This window comes from Palaemon carinicauda, chromosome 30 (genome assembly GCF_036898095.1).
Source record: "Palaemon carinicauda isolate YSFRI2023 chromosome 30, ASM3689809v2, whole genome shotgun sequence".
In the NCBI taxonomy this organism is placed as follows: Eukaryota; Metazoa; Arthropoda; class Malacostraca; order Decapoda; family Palaemonidae; genus Palaemon; species Palaemon carinicauda.
Genome location: NC_090754.1, coordinates 61,636,124 through 61,662,091, shown reverse-complemented (window position 1 = coordinate 61,662,091; position 25,968 = coordinate 61,636,124). Strand labels below are relative to the sequence as shown.

The 25,968-nt window shown below is 46.6% G+C and overlaps 1 protein-coding gene across 1 annotated transcript in view; it reads right to left on the bottom strand.

Annotated features, from left to right (window-relative positions):
* Window positions 1–25,968, bottom strand: part of LOC137623213 (periodic tryptophan protein 2 homolog) — a 101,418-nt gene that overhangs the window by 53,926 nt on the left and 21,524 nt on the right. Inside the window, exons 6-7 of the mRNA XM_068353931.1 lie at window positions 24,535–24,718; window positions 62–270 (exon numbers count right to left, since the gene is read on the bottom strand). Coding sequence (XP_068210032.1) covers window positions 62–270; window positions 24,535–24,718 — 393 coding nt within the window. The remainder of the gene's footprint in view (window positions 1–61; window positions 271–24,534; window positions 24,719–25,968) is intronic.

Genomic DNA, 25,968 nt, shown 5'->3' with positions numbered 1-25,968 from the left:
TTGTCTTTATTTTAATTTACAGCAGTATTAACGAATAATATCTTTTCAAGATGTAACCAACCTGTTGGGACACATTGAGAGAGTGCACTAGAGCCCCTTTGTCATTCATATCCAGTAGTAGGAAATCTCCGGTAGCAAAAGCCACCACCATTATTCTCGTCTTCTTGTGATACTCGGTCGCAGCCACTATAACTCGTTTATTCTCACTTTGTATGTGAATGTTTGTATATATCTTCAGGCAACGACTGTACTTCACCGCATTCTCTTTATCTAGATTCAAAGAAAACAGCTAAGTTAAACAAAGATAACAAATTTGAAATTTGTAAACTATATACAGACCTTTCTTTACAAAAGGAGATAGAAATTAGCGTAAGTTGTAACACAGCAATAAAACTTTTAACAAGCTCTCAACAACTGGACCGGTTGTTACAAGTGGCAAAAGCACCGCCGGCCCCCAACCCCTTTTGAAAGTAATTTGTATTTTTCCTAAATATGCATCACTAAGATCTTTACATTGGAGATAGAAATTAACATAAGCTGAAACAAGCATATAAAACTTTTAACGAGATCTCAACAACTGGAGTGGTTGTTACCAGTGGCAAAAGCACTGCTGCCTACCCCCCCCCCCCTCACTAACAACCCTTTTGATTATAGATGGGACTTCTGGGGGTAAGAGATGGCAGGTAAAATTTGTGTAAAGAACTCAGATTTGTAGTTAGTAAAAATGAAAATTACTTTCAAATATTTTATTTGTTCCGATAATAATACAAACCCTCGTTCTTTTACATAGGAGACTTATCTATGGTGGGTGGAAGACCTCTTTCCAACTGGCTGGAACTTTAATACCTGGGATTGATACATCTGAGCATGATAGCACAAGAGATGAGCATCCTGATGCCTCATTAACCAGTGGCATAACTATACCATAGGGTCAACAGCCTATGAAAGGTGATTGATTGATTGATTGATTGAAAGTTTTCTGGCATCCTGACATCTAAGGTCATTGACGCCGATACCATTTACTGTATATGAAAATTAAAAGAGAATTCGATTAAAACCATAAAAATTAAGAAGTCATCAAAATAGTTATAGAGTTTTCAGAAGACCTGCTTCTGAAATAAATCTAAAAATTCCGCTCGCATAGTAAGACACATCATGTCCAAGAATCTTGGCAAGGATAAACCTGCCATCCTCACCTCGAGCCTCAAACAGATATCTATTTCTTAAGTTAGTAAAATTAGGGCATTCGGTCAACAAATGCCTCACTGTTAAAGGTACTAAGCAGTCCTCGCAGTACGGTTGGTGTTGGCCCTTCAGCAGAAACTCGTGTGTCAACCGTGTGTGACCAATACGGAGACGACAAAGAGTCGTCTCCCATTTTCGGGGAATCATGTTATACCTCCAAGGTGATATGATATTTGTTACTTCCCTCATTTTATTGCCGTCTTGACTGTCCCAGTGCTGTTGCCATTTATCACAAACCAATTTCTTGATGTAAGGTAGGAGATCGTTACATGGAATGGGATACCTCCTTGGTAGCAACTCGGATGCCGCATTCTTCGCCAGTAAATCTGCCTTCTCATTCCCAGACACACCTACATGTGCTGGAGCCCAACAAAATCGAACAGTTATACCTTTCCGTCCAATAATAAAAAGCCATTCTAAAATCTTTAAAACTAGAGGGTTACTAGAATTAAAAACTTCCAGAGCTTGAAGGACACTCCTTGCATCACTAAAAATTGTAAAATTACCCTCCTTTTCCAAAGCTATTTTCTCAATAGCGGTTAATATGCCATACAGTTCGGCAGTAAATATGGAAGCTGTTAGAGGAAGTGCACCTCTACAATTAAAATCATTACTATGTACTCCAAATCCAACGCCAGCATCAGATTTGGAGCCATCAGTATATATAAAAGTCGATCCCCTATGTTCTTCGACATGTTCCATAAAAAGAGACCTGGATTCTAAGTCAGTCATATTCTTCTTAACTCCAATAAAGTATTTACAAAAAGATATGTCAGGTAATTTCCATGGAGGCGTTGATGATAACTTGAATGGAAGTACCTTATTTCTAATTATATCCAGACTATTTCAAAATCGTTTCACCCGAAAGCCATAAGGTTGAGGAAATTTTGGGTGCAACTCAAAGTATGATGCGTGTCTTACAAGGCTTGCAGTCTGAAAGGCTAGAGAGTTAGGGAGTCTTTGCATTCTAAACCAATACCGAAGAATGGAAGACATTCGGTAAAGGTCTAGAGGTAACTCTCCAGCATCAACAAGGAGACTTGGGATAGGCGAGGTTTTAAAAGCTCCAGTAGATAATCTAATACCTGCATGATGTATAGAGTCTAATATTTTTAACCGGCTTGGGGTGGCTGAAGAATATACCTCACAACCATAACTAATTTTGGAAAAAATCAAGGCCTTGTATAATTTTAAAATAGTATTGCGGTCTGCCCCCCATGATGTATGGGACAATACTTTTAAGATATTCAGAGCTTCAACACATTTAGCTTTTAGCGCTTTTAGGTGAGAAACCCATGTAAGTCTACAGTCAAATATCAAACCTAAAAATTTGGTTTCCGATACACATGGTATCCGTTGACCTTTAATGTATATATCCGGGTCTGGATGTACTCCCCGGATACGACAAAAATGGACAATGGTAGTTTTACTTGTCGAGAACTTAAATCCATTCATGTCAGCCCACTGGATAATTTTATCAATAGAGTTGGATTTTTCTCTCAACCATTGCCATTCTAGTGCCAGCAAATGATATTGAGAGATCATCCACAAATAGTGTTGAGAGAACATCCTGGGGAATGGCTGAGGATATCCCATTAATTGCTAGTGCAAAAAGGGTTACACTCAGCACACTACCCTGAGGAACTCCTTCTTCCTGGCACTTACTCTCTGATAGAGTTTCCCCCACTCTCACTTGAAAAACTCTATGTGAAAGAAATGCCTGAATAAATAGTGGCAGCTCTCCTCTCAATCCCAATTCATGAATGGTTTTAAGAATACCATATCTCCATGTGGTATCATATGCCTTTTCAAGGTCAAAAAATACTGTAACATGGTGCTGTTTGGAAGCAAAGGCTTCACAAATAGATGACTCAAGTCGTATCAACACATCAGTCGTTGAGTGCATTTTTCGGAATCCACATTGAATCGGTGATAAAATACCTTTCTTTTCAAGGTACCACATCAGCCTTGCATTGACCATCTTCTCCATGATTTTACATAAACAAGATGTCAATGCAATAGGACGAGTTTGCTGCTAAAAACTTGTCTTTACCGGGTTTTAAAAAGGCTAAAATAATGGCTAGTTCCCAAACACTTGGGTAGTTATGATCATGCCATATTCTATTAATAATACTTAAAATAAATAGCTTTGTATTAAAATGTACATGTTTAATTATTGCATATGGAATTCCATCGGGTCCAGGGGCTGTATCGTTGCAATGAGCAAGTGCGGAATCAAATTCTCTTTCAGTGAAAGGAGAATTATACGACTCTTCCCTTCTTGTTGCAAAATTTAAAATTTTCTTTTCTTCAGTGCTCCTATACTGGTGACCAGGGGCTCCTTCACACTTGCTGGATACATTTGAAAAATGATTAGCCAGGGCATTGCTAACTTCATTTGCTTCAGTTACATACTGGCCATTCACCTTCAACACTGGTGGTGGGTTGGGGGTGAATTTGCCAGCTATCTTTTTTATTTTCCTCCACACAGAAGATGGTGGTGTTCTACTGTTAATGGAGGAAACAAAAGACATCCATGACTGGCGCCTTGCTTCTTTCATGGCACGACGGAACTGTGCTCTACATTTCTTGTACATAATTAAATTCTCATCAGTTCGGAGTCTACGCAATCGTGTTAGAGATCTTCTTGTGGCTCTGTGGAGTGCAGTTAGTTCTGAAGACCACCACGGGACTGGTCGTCGTTTGAATAATCCTGTTGTTTTGGGAATTGAATTGACTCCTGCTGTATGAAGAGTTCCATTCAGCAGGTCTATGGCATCATCAATACTTTCAAACTGTTCTGCTCTCCCTTCAATTTCACTTAGCTCAGAAAATTTAACCCAGTGTGCCTTGTCTAGATTCCAACGTGGCGATCTTTGCAAAGGTGGACCCTTGTTGGTGTTTATAATGATTGGTGCATGATCACTAGTATGCCAATCATCTAATGTCCTCCAATCAAAATCAAGAAGGCAGTTAGAGCTTGCAATTGAAAGGTCAATGCATGACAAAGTACCTGTCTGAACATGGAAGTGCGTGGGCTCTCCTGTATTAAGGAGCCCCACATCCTCATTCTCCACAATTGATGAGATAATATTGCCCCTTGTGTTGGCCAAAACATCACCCCATAAAGGATGTCTACCATTCATATCTCCCAGTAAGAGAAAAGGTTGAGGGAGTTGTTGAATAACTTCTACTAAATCATCATATAAAATATCATCATTTGGAGGTAAGTACAGAGAGCATATTGTATATTTTCTCCCTATATCAATTTGTACAACAACTGCCTGCAGGGTTGTACGTATAGACATGGGTATTTGGGGAACATCTCGACGAATGTACATGAGACTTCCGCCATGGCTCCCTGCTTGTTGATTATATGGTGTTCTATAGCTAACATACTCTCGAGGACTAGGAGTGTTAGAATCAAGCATACTTTCCTGTAGACATACTATTATGGGGGAATGCTCATGAATTAGGAGCTTAAATTCTTCATATTTCGCCCTCAAACCCTGACAGTTCCATTGCAAAATGGAGGAGAAAACTATGGATTATTTCTGGAAGACGTCTTGGGTGAGGTCTTCACATTAGCAGTTTTTAATCTAACATTATTACTTGTAGGTTTCTTCAGAGATGGTCTTGTTATGTTGGGTTTTACGTTGGAGTTTTTCTTTGTATCTTTTTTATATATTTGTTGAGGGGGATGGTGGACCTCAACTTGAATTTCTGATTTATTTAAATTGTCTTCTGGTTGATCGCCAACATCAACAGACAAAACATCATATTTATTTGATGTCATAATTCTAGTATTTCTTATGGAAGGGGGTGAGAGAGATGGAGGTCTCTCTCTTTTACGATTAATAGGTTGCAAGTTACCAGGTTTTTGTACCTTCCCCACTGCAGGTACACCTGATAACTTGGTGTCAGGTGGAATCTCCATTAAATCAGGCAAGGATATGGCCTGGGAGAGGTTAGTACTATCCTTTGTAATGGGGGACAAAGGTTTGATAGTGGTGGGCAATGTCTTTTTGTTGATACTCAATGATAAATCTTTAGGAGGAGATGTTCTTGTCTTATGCAGCACTTTATCAATAGATTGTGAATTCCTTTTTCGAGAACTACCTACAGTAGTAGGTGGGTGAGATGATTCCCGAGGAACTTTTTCTCCTGTTTTTAATGTTTTCGCATAAGTATTAGATTTATTTAATAATCTCTTGGCATGCCCCACGCTTACATGTTCAATAATTGATTTATTGAGGGCAGCCTCTTCTAACTTATAAAACTGGCAGCTCCTATCATTAGATTTATGATTAGAGTTGCAGTTTAAGCACCTTGCCTCAAGTGTACAATCCCCATGATAAATTTTGGAGCAAGTATTACAAATTTTTTCATTATTGCAAACTTTGGAAGGATGTCCAAATTTAAAGCAATTATAACATTGCAGTGGCTTCTGCTTAAAAGGTTGAACTCTGATCCTTTCGTTTTCTATGTCTATGTGGAAAGGTACATCAGCATCCTGGAAAGTAAGAACAATCATTGATGTTCCAGGTACTTTATGTACTTTCCACACTGATAGGGGACACATGGCCAATATCTCCTCTTCAGTAAATTCATACAGATCCCTATTAAAAACCACTACCCTTCCATAGCTAAAGTTTAGATGGGGTTTGATGTCCAATTTTATATCATCATTTACTGTCTTCAAATTAGACAGTATAACAGACTGTGTGTATGACTTGGCCTTTATCAAGAAACTTTTCTTCCCAAATCGAGATATATCTCCAGGTGCGATCGTACCTACCTTCCTCTGAAGAAATTTGCATATCTTGAAATAATTTTCCGTACCTCCTACAGATTGAGCAAGAAGCCACATTGGTGGTTTTGGCTTTCTTTGGGATGGTATATCTGCCTCTATATCTTTATCAGCCCAGTCTGCTGGTCTGTAGACATCCAGATCTTTAGGTGCCCCATCACACAGAGCACCCTTAACATTCATATTACCTACTTTAATATCAACAATGTTACAGCTTGCATTAAATGCTTCCTCGTGACAATTAAATGATAACCAAGATTCCCAATTATCATCTTGAAGTTTCATTCTAATTTCATTCATTGATCCGTAACACTCAAATATTTTATGTATCACATCATAATTAGCTTCTAAAGGGATTTGGGTAACGTGCAGGACTTTCAGTTTTCCTGTGTTGCCCAAATTACCCTTTTTCCGAGTGTTTAAAGAATAGTCCTTTTTAGTTCCTACGTCGTCAACGGAGTTTTCTTTAAATGAATTGCCAGAGGTCGTCAACAGTGCCGGGGGCGAGTCAGCATATCCAGGGGAGGTGGGGTCATTTTCACAAGATTCCATCATAAAAAAAGAAGAGAGAAGAGTGATTTTTTGAAGTTTGATTTACCTGCTTGAGAACATTAAGGCATCACATGTTGGGAAGGAGATTTACACTCTCCACTACCGGCACAGTGAGAGTATACTTCCCAGATGGTCCACTCCATACCCTACCCGAAGGATAGTATCAAAACAGATATAGAGGCACAGGTGTAAGCTGAACCCGCCTGTTAGGACTGAGACCAAGAAACTATGGAATCATCCTCCCCATATCTGTAATGACGGGCTTCCGGCCAAAAGCCGAGAGTCCTACCCCAAGCGTTGGATCCCCCTGGATTCCGAAGACCCAACACTTGAGAATAGTTCCGCCAAAAAGGTCCAAACCATCTTCGGGATGGCTGAGATCATCCAATACTCTCACATATAGCTTTGAGCACAAACACCTCCCAACCGTGACACCCTTCCCATTCATCAAAGCAGGCAGCAATACCGGATGTAGAAACATCCGCCCAAGTGGCAATAATAGATGTAGAAACATCCATGCCATAAAAAGAGAAAAAAAATAATAAACACACATATATATGTAAATATATACACATACATATGGGAAATTTTACTCATAGGGTTGGGACAGCAACATGAAGGAAAGTTTATAATATTAGGAGAAGGTTGAAGCCATATAAAGAGTTAGAAAAAGATGAAAGAGAGAAATTTAGATTCGAACTGGGGGAGCAATTTCCCCAAGTTCGAGAGCCCTCTTGCCCGTCACCAAGTTTCAGCACGGGAATGAAATGCCGTGCTGAAGCTCAATGACTTCATCAAGGCATTCTCTCATTAAGAGGGCTATGAAAGGTGAAAAGCGAGTGGTGAATACTGACGTGACACCGTCTAAGCAATACATAAACAATAGGTTTGCGAATATACACACTGGGTTTACACAGACCCCATCTCCACCTTGTAAAGGGATTGGGGACATAACCAAAATATCACCAGATATAATAGCTAAGCAGCTACATGGGGCTTAACTGCAGTATAATCAAGATCCAGCTGCCAGGGAAGACATTTGCTGTGACCCAGGAGAAAGGAAGATGAAGAAAAGAAAAGAGGGCAGTCATTCAGACTAAATCCATAACCTCAGTCCTCATCTAACTGGTAATACTCCTATGAGGAAGCAAAGGTAGCTATAAAACTTGCTGAGCAGTTACCACAGGTCCTAAGGTTTTAAAGGCTTAAAGACAGCTCATGAATGGCAGAGACTAGGGCCAGTGACATTGTCCTATCTAGCAGGACAAAGCCCTAGAGACTGACCTTAAGTACATTAAATCAGTGCCCAAGGCCCCTCTCCACCCAAGTTAGGACCAAGAAGGAGCAGGCAATGGCTGCTGTTGACTCAGCAGATAGACCTATAGGCTCCCCCAAACCCCCTTCCTTAGCTCACAAGGATATTGAGGTTGTAGCGACCAAAGGAACTAATGAGTTTAAGGAGGTCTCAAACCCCAGTCTGGCGTTCACCAGTCAGAGACGTTACCACATCAGCCACTGCAACCCTAGAGAAAAAGTATCTAGGGACCTGTGTGTTACATCTTGCAGATAGTGGACTGTGAAAGTTGTTTGTCGTCTCCATACACCCGCCTGAAGTACCTGCGTCACTGAAAGACTCTTTCTGAATGCCAGGGACGTGCTTACGGCCCTGATATCATGAGCTCTGGGTCTTCTCCTTCCTTGTCAAGGAGATGGATTAATAGTACAGTCAACGACCTGCATAATCCAGGAAGAGATTTTTCTTCGTGATCTTCCTTTTAACCCTACCCGTACAGTACTTACAAACAGATGTTTAGGTAGTAGGTTGGCCAGGGCACCAGCCACCCGTTGAGATACTACCACTAGAGAGTTATGGGGTCTTTTGACTGGCCAGACAGTACTACATTGGATCCTCCTCTCTGGTTACGGTTCATTTTCCCTTTGCCTACATACACACTGAATAGTCTGGCATATTCTTCTCATATTCTCCTCTATCCTCATACACCTGACAACACAGATTACCAAACAACTCTTCATCACCCAAGGGGTTACTGCACTGTAATTGTTCAGTGCCACTTTCCTCTTGGTAAGGGTAGAAGAGACTCTTTAGCTATGGTAAGCAGCTCTTCTAGGAGAAGGACACTCCAAAATCAAACCACTGTTCTCTAGTCTTGGGTAGTGCCATAGCCTCTGTACCATGGCCTTTCACTGTCTTGGGTTAGAGTTCTCTTGCTTGAGGGTACACTCGAGCACACTCTCCTATCTTATTTCTCTTCCTTTTGTTTTGTTAAAGTTTTTATAGTTTATATAGGAGATATTTATTGTGGTTACTCTTCTTAGAATATTTTATTTTCCTTTTTTCCTTTCCTCACTGAGCTATTTTCCCTGTTGGAGCCCCAGGGCTTATAGCATACTGCTTTTCCAACTAGGGTTGTAGCTTAGTAAGTAATAATAATAATAATAATAATGAGGGCGAGCTCCTATTGTGCATTTGAGGTGATGCCTCAAGTGCTTTCACAGGTCACAAAAGCAGCCATTCAGGATTGTCGGTTACTTCTGAAAGACTGGTAAGATGTAAATCTGAGACAGACGGATTTTGAGTCTTCGCAACGAACTCAGGGACAAAGTTGAATGAGACTTGCCCCAATCCCCTTGAATGGGGGATGTCGTAAGAAAGACCATACAGCTCACTGACTCTTAGCTGAGGCTATGGGTAGCAAAAAACACCATTCTAAGAATCAAGTCTCTACCAGAGGTTTGACTCAGCGGCACGTATGGAGCTCCTTTAAGGGAACGCAGGACTTCCACCACGTTCCACGGAGACAACCTAGCTTTAAACTGGGGACTAGCTTGCTCAAAGCTCTGTATGGGTATAGACAACTCCGCCCAAGAGGAAATGTCATCTCCTTTCAGTCTAAAGACCTGATTCGAGACTGAGCGATAGCTTTTAACAGCCGACACTGAGCAGAGTTCTTCCTCTTGGCGATACAGTAAAAACTTGGCTATTAGAGGAATATTGGCTCAACAACACCAACCACAAAAGATTGCACAGTTCCCCTGAAACACTGAGGAAGATGACCTCCTGAGGTATACAGCCATCTGTTCCGTCACTGGTTGCGAAAACCCTCTCTGATCGAGTAGATGCTGGATAACTTCCAGGCGTGAAGTCATAGAGATGTGATTGCCTTGTGGTAAATCTCTATGTACAGTTGATGCCAACAGGTCGGAAAGTAGGGTAACTTTGATTTAGACCACTGACTGGAGGCCATGTGCTGTAGCAGGTGAGCCCCCACCCTTCTTTTGATGCATCGGTAAAGAGGATCAAATTTGGGGGTGGAGAAAGGTCTACACCCCTGAGAAGGTTGGAGTCAAGATTCCACCAACTCTGGTGTTTCTTCTGCTTTGTCCCCACCGGAATTAACACCAGTTGCTCTTCAGTTGGTTGTGCAGTAAGTTTGACTTTTCCTTGTGTATCTTGATAACCAGATTGAAGTAAAACCGGATAAGTCTGTCTCGATGACGAAAAAGGGTCTCCATCAAGTCTAGATAATGAAGGAGATGAATGCCATTGGCGTGGGCCCAGGCTGAGACTAAGGTGAACACACTTGTGAACACCTGAAGGGCTGTCAAAAGGCTGAAGCACAGCATCCTGAACTGGTATACCTTGACATGAACCACTAACTGGAGACACTTCCTTGAGATTGGATAGATTGGAATCTGAAAATATGCATCCTTCAAGTCCAATGAGATAACGTTTTTGGTCTTACTGCCTGCCTGACCGTGGCTGTGGATTCCATCTTGAACAGAGTCTGTTGCACAAACTCATTCAGAACTGAGAGGTTGATGACAAGTCTCCAGCCTCCAGATGCCTTTTCTAGAAGAGAGAGTTGGCTGTAAAAGCCTGGCGACCCACTGAGGGCCTCTTGGAGAGTCCCCTTCTCTAAGAAGGTCTGGACTTCTGCCTGACTTTGCTGATCCCGTCGCGAAGGACACTGATCTCAAAGAGGAATGAATCAGGGGAGTAGAGCTGAAGAATTGGACGACGTAACCCAATCAAAGGACACTGTCTGTTCCTGGTTCAGCACTGTGTCAATGACATCTCTGCCACCCGAGTCTCAGGCATCCCCCCACTAGTGCCGACCACGTCCTCCAAGTCTCTCCTCTCATCCTCTGGCTCTTTTACCCAGAGACCCTTTGGGGATTACTTCTCTTAAGCTGATATTGTCTGGCCAAATCTAATGTTCTTATGGACTTGTCTTGATACCAGAGAAACCTTAGGCCTGGTAGGTGCTGATGTTGGAGGTCAATATGTTACTGCCACTTCTCAATCACTGCCTAAATGTCCTCAAGAGGAAACAAGGACCCTACTCGTACGGAGGAGTTTTGGTTATAAACAATCTCCCTCCTTTGCACCTGCCTCTGGAATTTAGAGATGAAAGCATCATATTTTTCAGGACTCAATTGACCCACTGGTTGGATGCATTGCGAGTTAGAAACTCCATCTCCCTTGCACCACACTTCCACATCTCCGTCTTTTCGGACCACTTTAACCTTCACCTTGGCTTACTAATGGCCTCTTTGAAGAATAACGATCCAGTGAAGCCTGTTCCTGCCTACTTTTTAAAATGTTCCTGAAATGGCTCGGGCAAATGTCATTACTGTACAGTGAACAAGAGCATAACCTGTGTGAACCTTTTCGGGGCATTTCTTTTCTATGAAATCTGCCAGTTTATGATACTAAGATGGCATCTACTTAATTTGTGCTGTTGTTGTAGTTGTAACTGTGTCCTCATTTTCCTCGCCGCTAGAGAACTGTTCCTGAACAAGGTTCAGTTGCATATCCTCTAAATCCTTCAGGTCGTCCGTCGTAAGCTCATTAATGTCGTCCTCATCAACGACCGACCCCATAGACCTGAGTGAAATGACTGCCTCAACCTCAGGATGTAGAACAGGTTCAGGATAGTCAATGGTTTCGGCTTCATCTTCAGCTAGGCCTATGTTAAATCCTTCGAAGTCTTGTGGGGAGACAGCATGAGGCCACAGCTTCTTCCACGAAGAGTTCAAGGTGAGCCTCAAAACCTCTTTGATCAGTGAGTCTGAGGCATATCACAATATCGAAATGCTCCTTCCAAAATTCATGAAGGGTTAGGTTTGTGCTGTCAAGGATTTTGATATGGTGCTTCTTGAAATAAAAAATCACTTGCTGGTCCATGGGCTGGAGGAGTGGGGTGGTGTTAGGTGGAAGGAAGAGAACCTTCATAAAATCACAAATTTTTAAGTAATTTGTATTTTTCCTAACAGTACTTACCTCGAACTACTTTCTTAGGAGTATCTGGGATCTCCTCCCAACCGACCAGAGTTATATGTAGTCTACCCTATACCCATTTTCTATGAGGGGTAACCTCAGGCGGAGTGATACGTGCCCTGAGGCTAACCCTGGGTCAGAGAGCATGCTTGCTCAGGTCTCGACCTCCAGTAAGTTCTTGGTAGTTTTAGGTCTAAGAATTCCATAAGGCACTCGGGGAAGGAAGGGCGGGCCATTACCCGAAAGTAGTTTGAGGTAAGTACTGTTAGGAAAAATACAAATTACTTAAAAAATCACAAATTTTTGAGTAATTTGTATTTTTCCTAACATACTTACCGAGAACTACTTTCTTAGGAGGTACCTGGAATCTCCTCTCAACCGACCAGAGTTTTGTGTAGTTTACCCTACTTCCGTTTTCTGTGAGGACCACCTCAGGCGGAAGGATACGTGCCCTGAGGCTAGTCCCGAGCCAGGTCGCGTGTTAGCTTGCATCTCGACCCTCAGTAAGTTCATGGATGTTAAAAATACCTAAGGGTCAGTAAGGCACTCGGGGAAGGAAGGGAGGGCCATTACCCGAAAGTAGTTCTCGGTAAGAATGTTAGGAAAAATACAAATTACTTAAAAATTTGTGATTTGTTCCAACACGGAGACTTACCTCAAACTATTTTCTTAGGAGACTTACACTTTAGGAGGTGGGAGTGTCTTCCTGACCTCTAGACCCAACTAAGCTGGGCGACAAGGAACCTAGATAGGAAACTAGGTTCTAGGTTATCCGGAAAACGAAACGTAGGGAAAAACTACACAAAGAGCTCATGTTAGTGTCTAAGTACTCACCCTTAAAAATTCCACGATGCTGAGTCCTGTGACGAAGTTGTGAAGTCATGTCTTGTGCAGGTTCTATCTGGATCTATCTCTGGGGGTCGGGAAAGGAAAAAGGACAAGGGTGAAAGGAAACGAACCTGTGTCTCTTGGTTTTGCTACTCACGATTGTACCTGGGGCTTCACTGTTAAATCGCTTGGAGCGCGGAGATGACTGTCCCAATAGAGAACCCGTCTAGAGATTTCCTCGAGCAATCCTTGAGGTAATGAGTTGTGAAGGTCGACTGGTTCGACCAGGTGCCTGCTCTAAGGATCTGGGCCACCGCCTTGTTCTTCTCAAAAGCCAGAGAGGTACTTAGACCCCTAATGTCATGGGGCCTGGGATTACTTGTCAGGGGAAGGCCTACCTTGCTATAGGCCCTGACAATCACCTGTCTTAGCCAATAGGAGATGGTATTCTTAGATACCTGCTTTTTCATTGTACCCGTGGAGACGAAGAGGTTTTTGATACCAGGGCAGAGATTAGGCCGGAGGACCTGGTCCAGGTTGTTCAACCTCTCCCCCCGACGGAAAGGCTCTCACTAGGCAGGAGTCCAGCACTATCCCCAAGTAAGTCATCCTGGTGGAGGGAGACAGATGAGACTTCTCCAGGTTGATAGTGATACCCAGAACTTTGCAGAATTGTATTAATATCATGCCTTGATCCTTCAAAACTACCTCTGAGGAAGAAAGAAGCAACCAGTCGTCCAGGTAGCGAATGAGGAGAATACCCCGTTCGTGAGCCCACACGGAGACTGTCGTGAAGATCCTCGTGAATACTTGGAACGCTGTTGATAAAACGAAGCAGAGGGTCTTGAACTGCAAGATCTGGGTACCCCACTTCACCCGAAGAAACTTCCTGCTTGAGGGGGTGGATAGGGATTTGAAAATACGCGTCCTTGAGGTCTATGGACATCATGAAGTCCCCTTCCCTCAGGGACTGCAGGACCGACTTTGGTGTGTCCATCTTGAAGTCAATCTTGCACACAAACTTGTTGAGGGCTGACAGATCTATTACTGGTCTCCAACCTCCCGTCGCTTTCTCCACCAGAAAGAGTCGGCTGTAGAACCCTGGGCCCGGTTGAAGGACCGTTTCCATTGCCCCTTTTTCCAACATCGTGGATACTTCCTCCTGTAAGGCTGCCCTCTTCAAAGGGTCCTTGGGTGCTAACCACTCCGCCTGACTGGCTGGAATCAGAGGGGGCGGTTCTGCCAGGAATGGTAGTCTGTAACCCTCCTTCAACACCGTTACTGTCCAGGGTTCCGCACCGTGGTCTTTCCATGCTTGCCAAAAATGTCTGAGGCATCCCCCAACCTGAGGCTTGGGCAGGAGTAGGGGGCCTCTCCCACTATCTCCTTCTGGAGGATTGACCTGAAGGCCCTCTCCTGGAAGCTGAGTAGGACGTTCTAAACGAGACCAGTGCTGTCGGAGCTCCTCTGCGGGGTGGGTGGGGGGGGGGGGGGCTGCGGTGGTTAAGCCCAAGGGGTAGATGGGGCGTCTCTCCTTGTCTGACTAGGAGAGGCTCGAGAAGTAGAGGGTCCATCCGACGTAGGCCTTCTGTAAGCGGGTCTCCTCATGGCCTGAGGTCTGGGAACGCTCACTTCCTTCCTCCTCATGAGCTTCTCCGTGATTTCTTCCATTTGCTTCAGGGGAAAAAGCGAATCACCCCACACGGGCAGGCTCCTCAAAGCCCTCGCTTCCCTGTCTGGGATTCTCCTGGATAGCTTGGTCAGAACCGTATCCCTTCTCCTAAGGACCCAGTTGGCCGATAAAGCAAGAGACTGGAACGTCAAGAACTTCAGTGTCCTGCCTCCGGAGATGATTAGTTCTTTCAGGAGAGCTTGGTTCGATGGATCTGACAAGTTGTAGGCGACCTGGATACCCACTAGAGTTGATGCCCACCAGTCCAACCAGGAGGCGACGTTGACCAGGTCTTTAGACATCTCCTCCATCATCGTCGCCTCTGACTGGGAGAAACAAATCGGGGCTGAAGAGGCTCTGTCCTCCGGGGCACCCTATCCTAACACTTCAAGGGAGGCCTCCATCCTGCAGGCTCCCGGTCGCTGCCCTTCCGGCACATAATATTTACTCTGGGACCTTAGACCCTGGAGTAATTTGGAGGCACTCTGGGATTTTGGGGCTTCAGCATTGCCCGCCACAACCTTGTCAACATGAGTACGTCCCAGAACCACGTCCCTGGCCACAGGTAGCGCTAAGGAGGGTTTCTGCTGTACGGGGCCCTCCATTAGACGATTGAGGCTGGATCGCCAGGCATCCTCCTCGGCGGGAACAGGCTCCTCGATCCTGTGATCCCTCCGCATGAGGCCTATAACTCTTCGATAAGCCGAATCCTCGGTTGGAGAACCCTCCGTGTCGCCGACCGCGTCCTCCGTCTGGAGCTGAGGCGCTGTCCCGACGGGCACCTCCGTCTGGTGCTGAGGCGCTGACCCGACGGGCACCTCCGTCTGGCGCTGAGGAGCTGTCACGACGGGCACCTCCGTACTGGGCCGTGGTCCTGGGACGGGCACTGCCGTGTCGACGAGGACTTCCGTCCTTAGATTGTCCTTCGACAATGAGGGAGAGGCTTCCGTGGGCTTGCCCGACGGAGGAAGCCGTCCCTGTTTATCCAAAGGGCGAGCCAATTTTGCTGACTCGACGAGGCTGCCCGTCCGAAAAGGCGACTCCCTCCACTGGGAGGGTTGAGTCGGCTGTTTCGCGGCCTTACGCCTGTCCGAATAGGTCCTTGCGTTCTCGCCCTTTCGAGGTTCAAACCTGTGGCTGGAAGAGGGCCTCCTTGGAGAACCATCTCTGGAACGCCAACTCGCAGAGCTCGGGATCGCAGCGAAGTCCGCGAGCTCCCTGCGGGGGACAAGGACCCATTCTTCTTTGGGAGACCTACTCCTGTATTTCTTCCTCAGAGACCTGGAACGCCTTCTCCCATGTCTCGACCTAGAACGCGACCTCGAACAGGAACGTCTGCTCCTGGATCTATCCCTCCTCCAGCGGCGCCTTCTCCGCGCTTCTCCCTCCAAAGAGAACGATGAACCTGCCGCTGAAGACTCTGACGACTCTGCATAACGCGACCGAGGGGCAGGCGCATGGCGAATAGACGGCCACGTGATTTGCTGGGTTCTGGAGGTCGAAGGTTGCAGAAACATGTCAAGAACCGCCGAAAGAGGAGCTGGGGGAGAGTTCGGTCGCTCTACGTTGGGTAACCAGGAACCAAGGCCCTCTTCCATCCTCAACGGGGACCTACCTGGAGTCCTCGGGGGTCCCCATCCGAAGGGATCCGCTACCGGAGAGTCTACCTTATCTTGGGTGCCATCAGCTGCGGAGGTACCTGAAATGTAGGCCCATGACGCGGGTGAAGAAACAGGGACATTTTTACCCCACATGGGGTCATCTGACGAGACGTGCCCCCCAAGCACAAGAGCAGAGTCTCAAAGACCCCCACTAAAAACACATTCAGGCCCCCCACTTCCCTGCAAAGAGTCAGCAACCCCAACATCTCGAAGACTAGACTCCTGGGGAAGAGCCATCGGTTTCTTCCCCGCAACGGACTTACCTCGTCCCCTACTCTGGGTAGGGGAAGATGGGAGAGAAACACCGTCAGACTTCCCTCCTGGCGACGTCAAGGGCGAAGAGGTGCTTGCCTTCCTGGGAGATCGCTTAGCAGACTTCTTCTTCGTACTAAAACGAACCCACTGGATTTCACTCCACGACACACACTCCGGACACGTGTCCGACGGAGAGCACACTCTACCCCTACACGATGAGCAAAGGGAATGCGGGTGAACCTCTGGCTTGGACAAAAACGCTCCACACAACTTCCCGGCTCTAGGCCCAGGACAACGGCGGGCATGCTCCATGATGCACAACACAACACCGTAAGACACAGGAATGCAGGGAAAGGATAAGGAATACACTTGGGAAGGCGCAAGGGAATCAAGCAAACACGCAAGAACACAAGGGAAAGTACAGGGATACCACGTGGGAGACACGTGGGACACGCGAGTCAGGGACACAAAGGGTCGCACTGAGAAAGGAGAGCGTCGGGGTGGTATCACGACGCGACCAGAGAACTTACTGAGGGTCGAGACCCAAGCTAACACGCGACCTGGCTCGGGACTAGCCTCAGGGCACGTATCCTTCCGCCTGAGGTGGTCCTCACAGAAAACGGAAGTAGGGTAAACTACACAAAACTTTGGTCGGTTGAGAGGAGATTCCGGGTACCTCCTAAGAAAGTAGTTCGAGGTAAGTCTCCGTGTTGGAACAATTTGTGATTTGTTCCAACACGGAGTACTTACCTCAAACTACTTTCTTAGGAGAGTTATACTTTAGGAGGTGGGAGTGGCCTTAACCCTCTGAGACCGTGCTGAGATATATCCCAAGACCTAGATAGGAGGCTAGGTCTTGATGACCCCAAGGAAAAATGAGAATAGGGGAAACTACACAAAAAACTCATCTTAGTGTCTAAGTAACTCACCTGTGCAAGAAATCCTAGGAGCCATATCCTTCCAAAGTAGGGGTCCTTGAATCTCGGCTCAGAGTCCTAGCCGAGACCATTTTAAGCGGAAAAAAGGGGGTTAAGGAACGAACCTGTGTCTCTTGTACTTTCTACCCGTGGTTATCACTGGGGCCAGTCCTTTAAACCGTTTGGAGCGCAGAAACGACGGTACCTATTGAGAAACCGTCCAGGGATTTTCTTGAATAGTTCTTCAAGTAATGAGCAGTGAAGGTAGACTGGTTAGCCCAGGTGCCTGCTCTCAGGATTTGGCCCACTGCCATATTCTTCTTGAACGCTAACGTGGTGCTCAGACCCCTAATGTCGTGGGGTCTGGGCTTTCCCGGCAGGGGGATACCTGCCTTAGTGTAGGCCCTGATGATCACCTACCTCAACCAGAAGGATATAGTGTTCTTCGAGACTGGCTTTTTCACCAGGCCCGTGGACACAAACAGACTTTTGATCTCGGGCCGAAGTCTGGCTGTCCTCTCTAAGTATTTTCTTACGGCCCTGACAGGGTACAGACGCAAGTCCTTCGAGTTGTCCGAACGAGGAATTGCTGGTATTGAGAACCCCTCAAACCTGGGATCCCACAAGGCTGGATTCTGGGTCTTCGCAACGAAGGACGGCACGAACCTGAAGGTGAGCTCCCACCAGCCCTTCGAGTGAGAGACCTCATAGGACAGTCCATGTATCTCCCCTACTCGTTTCGCCGAAGCTAAAGCCAATAGGAAAACCGTCTTGAGGGTGAGATCCTTGTCTACGATGTCCTTTAGGGGTTCGAAGGGAGGCTCTGACAACATCTTCAGGACCCTGCCCACGTCCCACTGTGGCACCCGAACGGCTTGCGGGGGACACGATTGTTGTGTGAAGCTCTTAATGAGCATCGATAGATGTCTGGAGGATCCTAAGTCGATGCCCTTCAGGAAGAAGACTTGACCCAGAGCAGCCCATACTCCCTTGATGGCCGGGATGGACATGTTTGCCACGTCCCTGAGATAAACCAGGAAGTCTGCTATCTCCGGGATGGAGGCCCTCAGGGGCCTGACGTTCTTAGAGGCGCACCACTTAGTAAAGGTGGCCCACTTTGCTTGGTAGACTGCTGCCGATGATCGTCTCAGGTAGCCTGACATCCTCACTGCCGTCCCCGACGAATAGCCTTCTTTCCTCAGGAGACGCTCGATAACCTCCACACGTGAAGACGGAGGGACGGAGGGACGGAGGGTTCTCGTGAAGCCTTTGGAAATGTGGTTGCCGAAGAAGGTCTGGCCTGTCTGGAAGTTGCCAAGGTGGAAGTCGTGCCAGTTCTTTTAGATCCATGAACCATTCTCTCTCCGGCCACCAGGGCGCTACCAAAGTCATCCACAGGTTGTCCGCCCTTCTTACCCTGTTGAGGACCTGTCTGAGCATCCCGAAGGGGGAAGGCGTAAACGTCGAGGTTGTCCAAGGGATGTTGGAAGGCGTCCTCAAACGCCGCTCTTGGGTCTGGGACAGGAGAACAAAACACGGGGAGCTGAGTGTTCAACCTCGTTGCGAAGAGATCCATCACCGGCGACCACCAATTCAGAATGATGGTTTTGGCTACTTCTGGGTGCAGGGACCATTTGGAACCCACTACTTGTCCCATCCTGCTGAGGCCGTCGGCCAGGACATTCCTGTTTCCCGGAATAAACCTTGCTGAGATCCTGATCTGTTCTACTTCGGCCCATTCCAGCAGTTCCAACATGAGGATGCACAACTCCTTCGATCTTAGTCCTCCTTGTTTCTTTATGTAGGCCACTACCGTGGCGTTGTCGCACATCAACGCTACGTTATTCCCCCGGAGTAGATGGACGAACTCCAGGCACGCCCTTTGTACTGCCCGCATCTCTAACATGTTTATGTGCTGGGCTTTCTCCTCGTTCGTCCAGGTCCCTCTTGCTGAACGTCCGAGCAGATGGGCACCCCACCCCTCCTTTGATGCATCCGTGAACAGGAGCATCTCCGGGGGGTCGGCTGCGAAGGGCACTCCCTTGAGGGTGTTCGACCTGCCGCACCACCACTCTAGGACCTCCTTCATCTCCGGGAACACCGGGATCACCTTGTGGTGGGAGTCCCTCTGGTTCCAGTTCTCCTTCAGATTCCACAGGACCTCTCTGAGCTTCAGCCTCCCCTGGGGGACCAGTTTCTCTAATGACACAAGGTGTCCTATCAGTCTCTGCCAGTCCTTCGCTCTCCTGGGCTGGTCCGACAGGAAGGGGCGGAGGACTCGGTGTAGGTTGTCTAATCTCTCCACGGTGGGGAAAGCTCTCGCCAACCGGGAGTCCAAACCCATTCCGAGGTACGTCATCCTGGTGGAGGGTATCAACTGGGACTTCTTCAGGTTGATGATGATACCCAGGATGTTGCAGAACTGCAGAAGCTTCGCGCCCTTGTTCCCTCAGTACTTCCTCTGAGGCTAAAAGTAACAACCAGTCGTCTAGGTACCGAATCAGGCTAATTCCCTGTTCGTTTTCCCAGACTGAGACCATCGTGAAGACCCTGGTGAAGACCTGAGGGGCTGTGGACAGCCCGAAGCAGAGGGTCCTGAACTGCAACGCCTGGGTACCCCATTTCCCCCGTAGGTACTTCCTGCTGGATGGATGAATTGGAATTTGGAAGTAGGCGTCCTTGAGGTCTACTGACATCATGAAGTCCCCTTCCCTCAAGGACGCTAAGACCGACTTCAGAGTGGCTATCTTGAAGTCAGTCTTGCACACAAATTTTTTGAGGGCTGAGAGGTCTATGACCGGTCTCCAGCCCCCTGTCACCTTCTCCATCAGGAACAGCCTGCTGTAGAACCCCAGACCTGGGTCCTTGACTGGTTCCATCGCTCCTTTTGCCAACATCGCTGAGACTTCTTCCTGTAGGGCTGTCTTTTTCAAGGGGTCCTTGGGGGCTAGCCACCCTGCCTGCTGATCTGGTATCAGAGGTGGGGGTTCCGCTAGGAAGGGTAACCTGTACCCTTCCTTCAGGACTGCCACTGTCCACGGGTCTGCTCCGTGGTCTTTCCATGCTTGCCAAGAGTGTTTGAGGCATCCCCCCACCTGAGGCTTTGGCAGGAGTAGGGGGCCTCCCTCCCTATCTTCTCCTAGAGGCGCACCCTGAACGCCCTCTTCTGAATGTTGCATACGAAGGCCTATAGGAGGATTGAACTGAGGCTGCTCCCCTACGGGAGGGCTGAGAGGACTGTGACCAGGCCGTAGTAGGGGTGTCTCTCCTGGTCTGGCTAGAAGTAGCCCGAGATGGCGGAGGAACATCGGAGTTCGACCTTCTGTGCGCAGGCCTCCTCACTGGGGGAGGTCTGGGATCGCCCTGGTCTTTGAGTTTTCTGACCCTTTCAATCGATTCCTCAGCTGCCTTCAGGGGGAAAATCGAGTCATCTCACAGGGTTAGGCTTCTCAAGGACCTCGCCTCTCTGTCGGGGAGCCGTCTGGTTAACTTGTTAAGGACCGTGTCCCTCCTCCGTAGGACCCAGTTGGCGGCCTGTGCTAGTGACTGGTATGAGAGAAACTTCAGGGCCTTACCTCCCGAGCTAATCAGCTCCTTGAGTAAGGCCTGATTTTCAGGGACCGTGAGGTCGTACGATGCCTGGACGCCCACCAGGGTAGAAGCCCACCAATCCAGCCAGGAGGAGACGTTCACCAGGTCCTTCGCAATCTCCTCCATCATGGTGGCTTCCGCAGGAGAGAAACAGATTGGTGCTGACGAGGCTCTTTCTTCCGCAGCTTTTTGCCCCAAAACGGCGAGTGCAGGCTCTAGGGTACATGCGCCTGCACGGTGGCCCTCCGGAAGGTAGAACTTGCTCTGGGACTTCAGGCCCTGTAGTGGGTTGGAGGAACTCTGGTTCTTGGGAGCCTTGGCGTGGTTGGCCGCAATCTTGTCCACGTGGGCTCCTAGCTTCACATCCCTGGCTAGCGGAAGGGCCAGGGAGGGTCTCTGCTGGACGGGGGCATCCACCAGTCTGTTGAGATTGGACCGCCAGAATTCCCTGGAGGAGGGCTCGGGCTCGTCTAGCCTGTGGTGTCTCTGGATGAGGTCTATCACTCTGCGATAGGCTGATACTTCCGCTACAGAGCCCTCCCCCTGATCGTCGAGTCCCTCCGCAGGCCGAACTGCTGCATGCGACGGGGCACCTCCGTCGGAGGCTTCCGTACAGAGAGAAGCCAAGGCCTTTGTCCTCTCCATCTCCTGGGGTTCTGGTTGAAGAACGGACATAGCCGTTTAGACGGAGGCCTCCAGCCTCGGTCTGTCCTTCCTCACGGAGGACCACGTGTCTGCGGATCTACTCGACGAGGGGAGGCGTCCTTCACGATCCTGACGGCTCAGGGATGTCCTGGAGGTCTGGACGCAGCTGCCAGACTCTCTCTGCTGGGCGGATGGAGCCGGAACCTTCGTGGACTTATGCCTGTCTGCTGGGACCTGGAACGACGACTCCCTCCGTCGGTCGAATCTGCTACTGGAAGAGTACCTCTTCGGAAAACAGGGCGCCAACCTGAAGAGCCTGGGACCGCTGCGAACTCCAACAGTCTGCTGCGAGGTATAACCATCCACTCCTCCTCTGGGGAGCCACTTTTCCTCCATTTCCTTCTGGGGGATCCGGAACGTCTTCTCCCGTGGCGAGACCTGGAGCGGGAGCGCAAACGCGAGTGCCTCCTGCGGGACTTCTCTCGATGCCGTCTGTGTTTTCTCCGGGCTTCGTCCTCCGAGTCGGCGAGTGTTCCTTCTCAGCGGTACCTTCGGCTGCAGAAGTCCCTGAAAAACAAGCCCAGGAGGCTGGAGAAGAATTAGGGACATTTTCCCCACATAGGGTCATCAGAGGAGATGTGCCCTGCTTGCACCAGGACTCCGTCCCCCACACACACTCCCGACCCTCCCTCAGGCCCCACACTTGCCTGGAAAGACACCACAACCACACTATCTTGCAGCTCAGACTCCTGGGGAAGGGCCACAGGCCTTTTCCCCGCAACGGACTTACCTCGTCACCTACTCTGGGTAGGGGAGGGTGGCAGGGAAGCTCGGCCCGACGACACACCCGGCGAAGCAAGGGGAGAAGCGATGCTCGACTTCCTAGGCGACTTCTTCGCTGCCGCCTTCTTTTTGGTGCTATAACGCACCCACTGCACCTTGTTCCAGGAAACGCACTCCGGACTCGTGGCGGTAGGGGAACACACACTGCCCCTACACGACGAACACAAGGAGTGCGGGTCTACTTCCGGTTTTGATAGAAACGCTCCACACGATTTACCGGCCATAGGCCAAGGACAACGGCGGGGATGCTCCATAATGCAGTAGGAAGCACTACGAGACACAAGAACGCACAGGGAAAGCAAAGGGAAAGGCTCAAAGGAACCACGTGAGACACAAAGGGGTCGGGGACACAAAGAGTCACACTGGGATTAAAGAGAGCGGCGAGATGATATCGCGACGCGACCTGAGAACTTACTGGAGGTCGAGACCTGAGCAAGCATGCTCTCTGACCCAGGGTTAGCCTCAGGGTGCGTATCACTCCGCCTGAGGTTACCCCTCATAGAAAATGGGTATAGGGTACACTACACAAAACTCTGGTCGGTTGGGAGGAGATCCCAGATACTCCTAAGAAAGTAGTTCGAGGTAAGTACCATGTTGGAACAAAGAATATTTTAGGAGGATGTCCTTGATGCCAGGAGGGTGAGCAATGGCATCAGACATTTCAGAAGGAGGCAGTTCTCTTCCAGATAACTTTCAAGTCGGCCTGAAACAGAGGTTTACCCACTCATTACCCACTTTGTGGGCCTTGAAGGATCGAAGATTCTCCGAATGGTAAATTCATACGGGCTTCACCTTACAATCTCCACAGGCATTGAAACAGAGTGCAATAGTAAACCTGGTCTTCATAGGCTTATGCCCGGGCAGCTTCTTCTCTTCCGCCGTGACATAGGTCTTACGAGGCATTTTTTCAAGGAGTGCCCAGTTTTGTGATATCTAAAGACTCGCTGGGGATTGTAGCCTTCCTGGTGAGCCAATTCGTCAAATTTCTTAACATAGGCTCCAGCTGCTCACATAACCGAGCTGGCAGCCTACCCATGCCACACTACCGAATGAATGCCAGTCCGTCTCTTGAAACTCTCAAATCACCCACATGAAGCCTTGAACTCTGTGGGTGCCTGCTGTGATGTCCCTTCTCCTGCATCCTCGGCCTTCACGAGATCACCAAAAATGGCCCTGGCCTTGTGGCAGATTATCGTCTCAGTGATCGTGACTCCAGCGATTTCCTTGTCCTTAATCTAGAGAAGTTTCTTCATTTGATCATGGACATGGCTCCTCTTACTTGAAAGGACAGTCATGCCCTTAAAAGGTTTTGCTGCTTTGATAGCTTCCTTCGACGGATTTCGGCCATACTCCTTAGCAATCACACTGAACTGCATGCCACCCTCATACTTCTTGATTATCTCCAGCTTCGTCTCTATAGAGAGCATTCTCTTCTTTTCTTGAACATTCTTGGGACCCATGGTTATGGAATTACGGGTTGAATAAAGCAGCACAAAAATTATAAGTGCGAAATCGAAATCTCAAACATGAAGTCAATCTGAATGAGAGCGTTGCCGAAACGAGATGCTCGAGGGACGCCGATACATAGATGCATGATGGAAAAGATGCTGACCAGTAGGAGAACAGGATTTTATGGCGGTAACTTCCATCTGCGTGAGATAGCCAATGGGAAAGCAGGACAATGGCGGTGAGTTTAAAGTTGTGCAACGCGCAAATTTTAAAATCCTTTTATGGTGGCCGGGCGCATTTCGTTTCGTATCCAGATTTTTTTTTTCTTAATATGAGGCGAAAAAATTTTCGTTTGTCTTTTCCTAAAGTGAGTTTTTCATACACAAAAACTTTCATATAATGAGGTATTATTGTACATAAAACATAAATTCCCAATATTACATGCCATCAGCAACCACCACAAATGGTGAAAAAAATCTACCCAATTACACTATTTTTTAATAAGCTTATAAAACACCTAACAAAATTCAAATACTGCACAGTAATACATTTGATGAAAAAATCTGTAACAAGGTACAGTATATAAAAAATTTCCTTAGATCAAATGTGTCTGAATAAGAATCCTACGATAACTAGCAAAGCTCCTGGTAGCAGTTAACATTTACAACCATTAACTTGAAAGAATAAACGTTTCTTATACCGCCACATCCACTTGTATATAAATTGTTACTACACAGACCAAAACCTGCCATTTTTAACCTTACCGTCATTCTTCTCCTCTTCTTGCTTCTCCTTTTCTTCGATTTCCTCCTGTGTCAAAGGGATGTCATCTTCCTCTTCTTCATGTTTTTCCTTCTTGCCTTCCTTCTTAAAAATGTCTTTCCTCGGTATAAGACCGCTAGGATCTATACTACATTCCCAAGCGCATACTGTGCCGTCCCGACTCACCTGTTACAGGTAGAACAATTTTCATAATCAAATTACAAAATAAATTTCTCTTATAATAAATGAAACACTCACTTTATCTTGAAAGCATTATCATTACAAAGGCAGTTTCCAAGGAAAGAATCAACAACTTAAACAAGGATGAGGATTCATGAACTAACTGTTGGCACATCTTTATATAGCAAAATTGATAAGAGGTAAATCTCAAACCTCCCTTTGATAGCATAAAAAACACATTAAATAATCTACAATGAAATTAATCTGTTACGATGCAGATTCAAAAAAGGTTTCCTCAAATACAGAGATTCATAGATTTCCTTGTGAAAATTTATGATAATTTTGTTTACTGTGTGTAATAACCTTCAAAAGGGAAAGGTACCAATGACTAAGACAAAAATTAGCTTTAACAAAAATGTGCAGCTCAGGGACTAAAGAAGACTAGAAAACCTCTAGTTCTCCCTACAATGTACCATGAAAGTTACTTTTTCAGCAGTATAACGCCATGAATGACCAAGTCTTAACAGCAAGATTACATGAATACATCAAAAATATATGAGAAAAATAAAATATAATATAGAACCAAGTTATGAAGTATAATATAGAACTAAGTCATCAAATATAATATAGAACTATGCATAAAATTATGATCATCAAACAATATAGAAAAAGTGTTACACCTAAGATGGAAAAAAATAAGGAAATTAATTTCTAAACTATAATACTGCCCATGGCCCAAGACAAAGAGAATGTGTACCATGATCACCCAGAAACAATTCCCTTAAACAACTTGTGCAGTAATAACTAACAAATACAGGAAAATGCACCTCTAAAACCACTAAAAACCTAAATGACCATACAATCTGGAGTAAAGTATCTGCCATTCAAGCCAAAGTGAAGTAGACAGGTTGCTGAAGACATTGTTAGCCACTAGAGGCCCAAGTATACTATAAGGAAAGAAAACCAGAAATTTTTTTAATCTTGGGGTAAACGTTGATATAACATATAGTTTTGTAGCCAGTGAGTTTAGCTTTCTGGATGCACTATAAACATTATAGAGCTTGTCTGAAGAAAGAACTGTCAGTCCTGAGCTTTGAAAAGAAATAAAACGAACATCAGGGAGGTTCATAGAAATATTACAAAATGCATGCAGAGTTAGATTCTATACTAAATAGTGGATTAATGTTCAACTTTATGGTGTTCAAGATATCACCACCAAATGCATATATTAAACCTTGTCTGCTTTTTACAATATA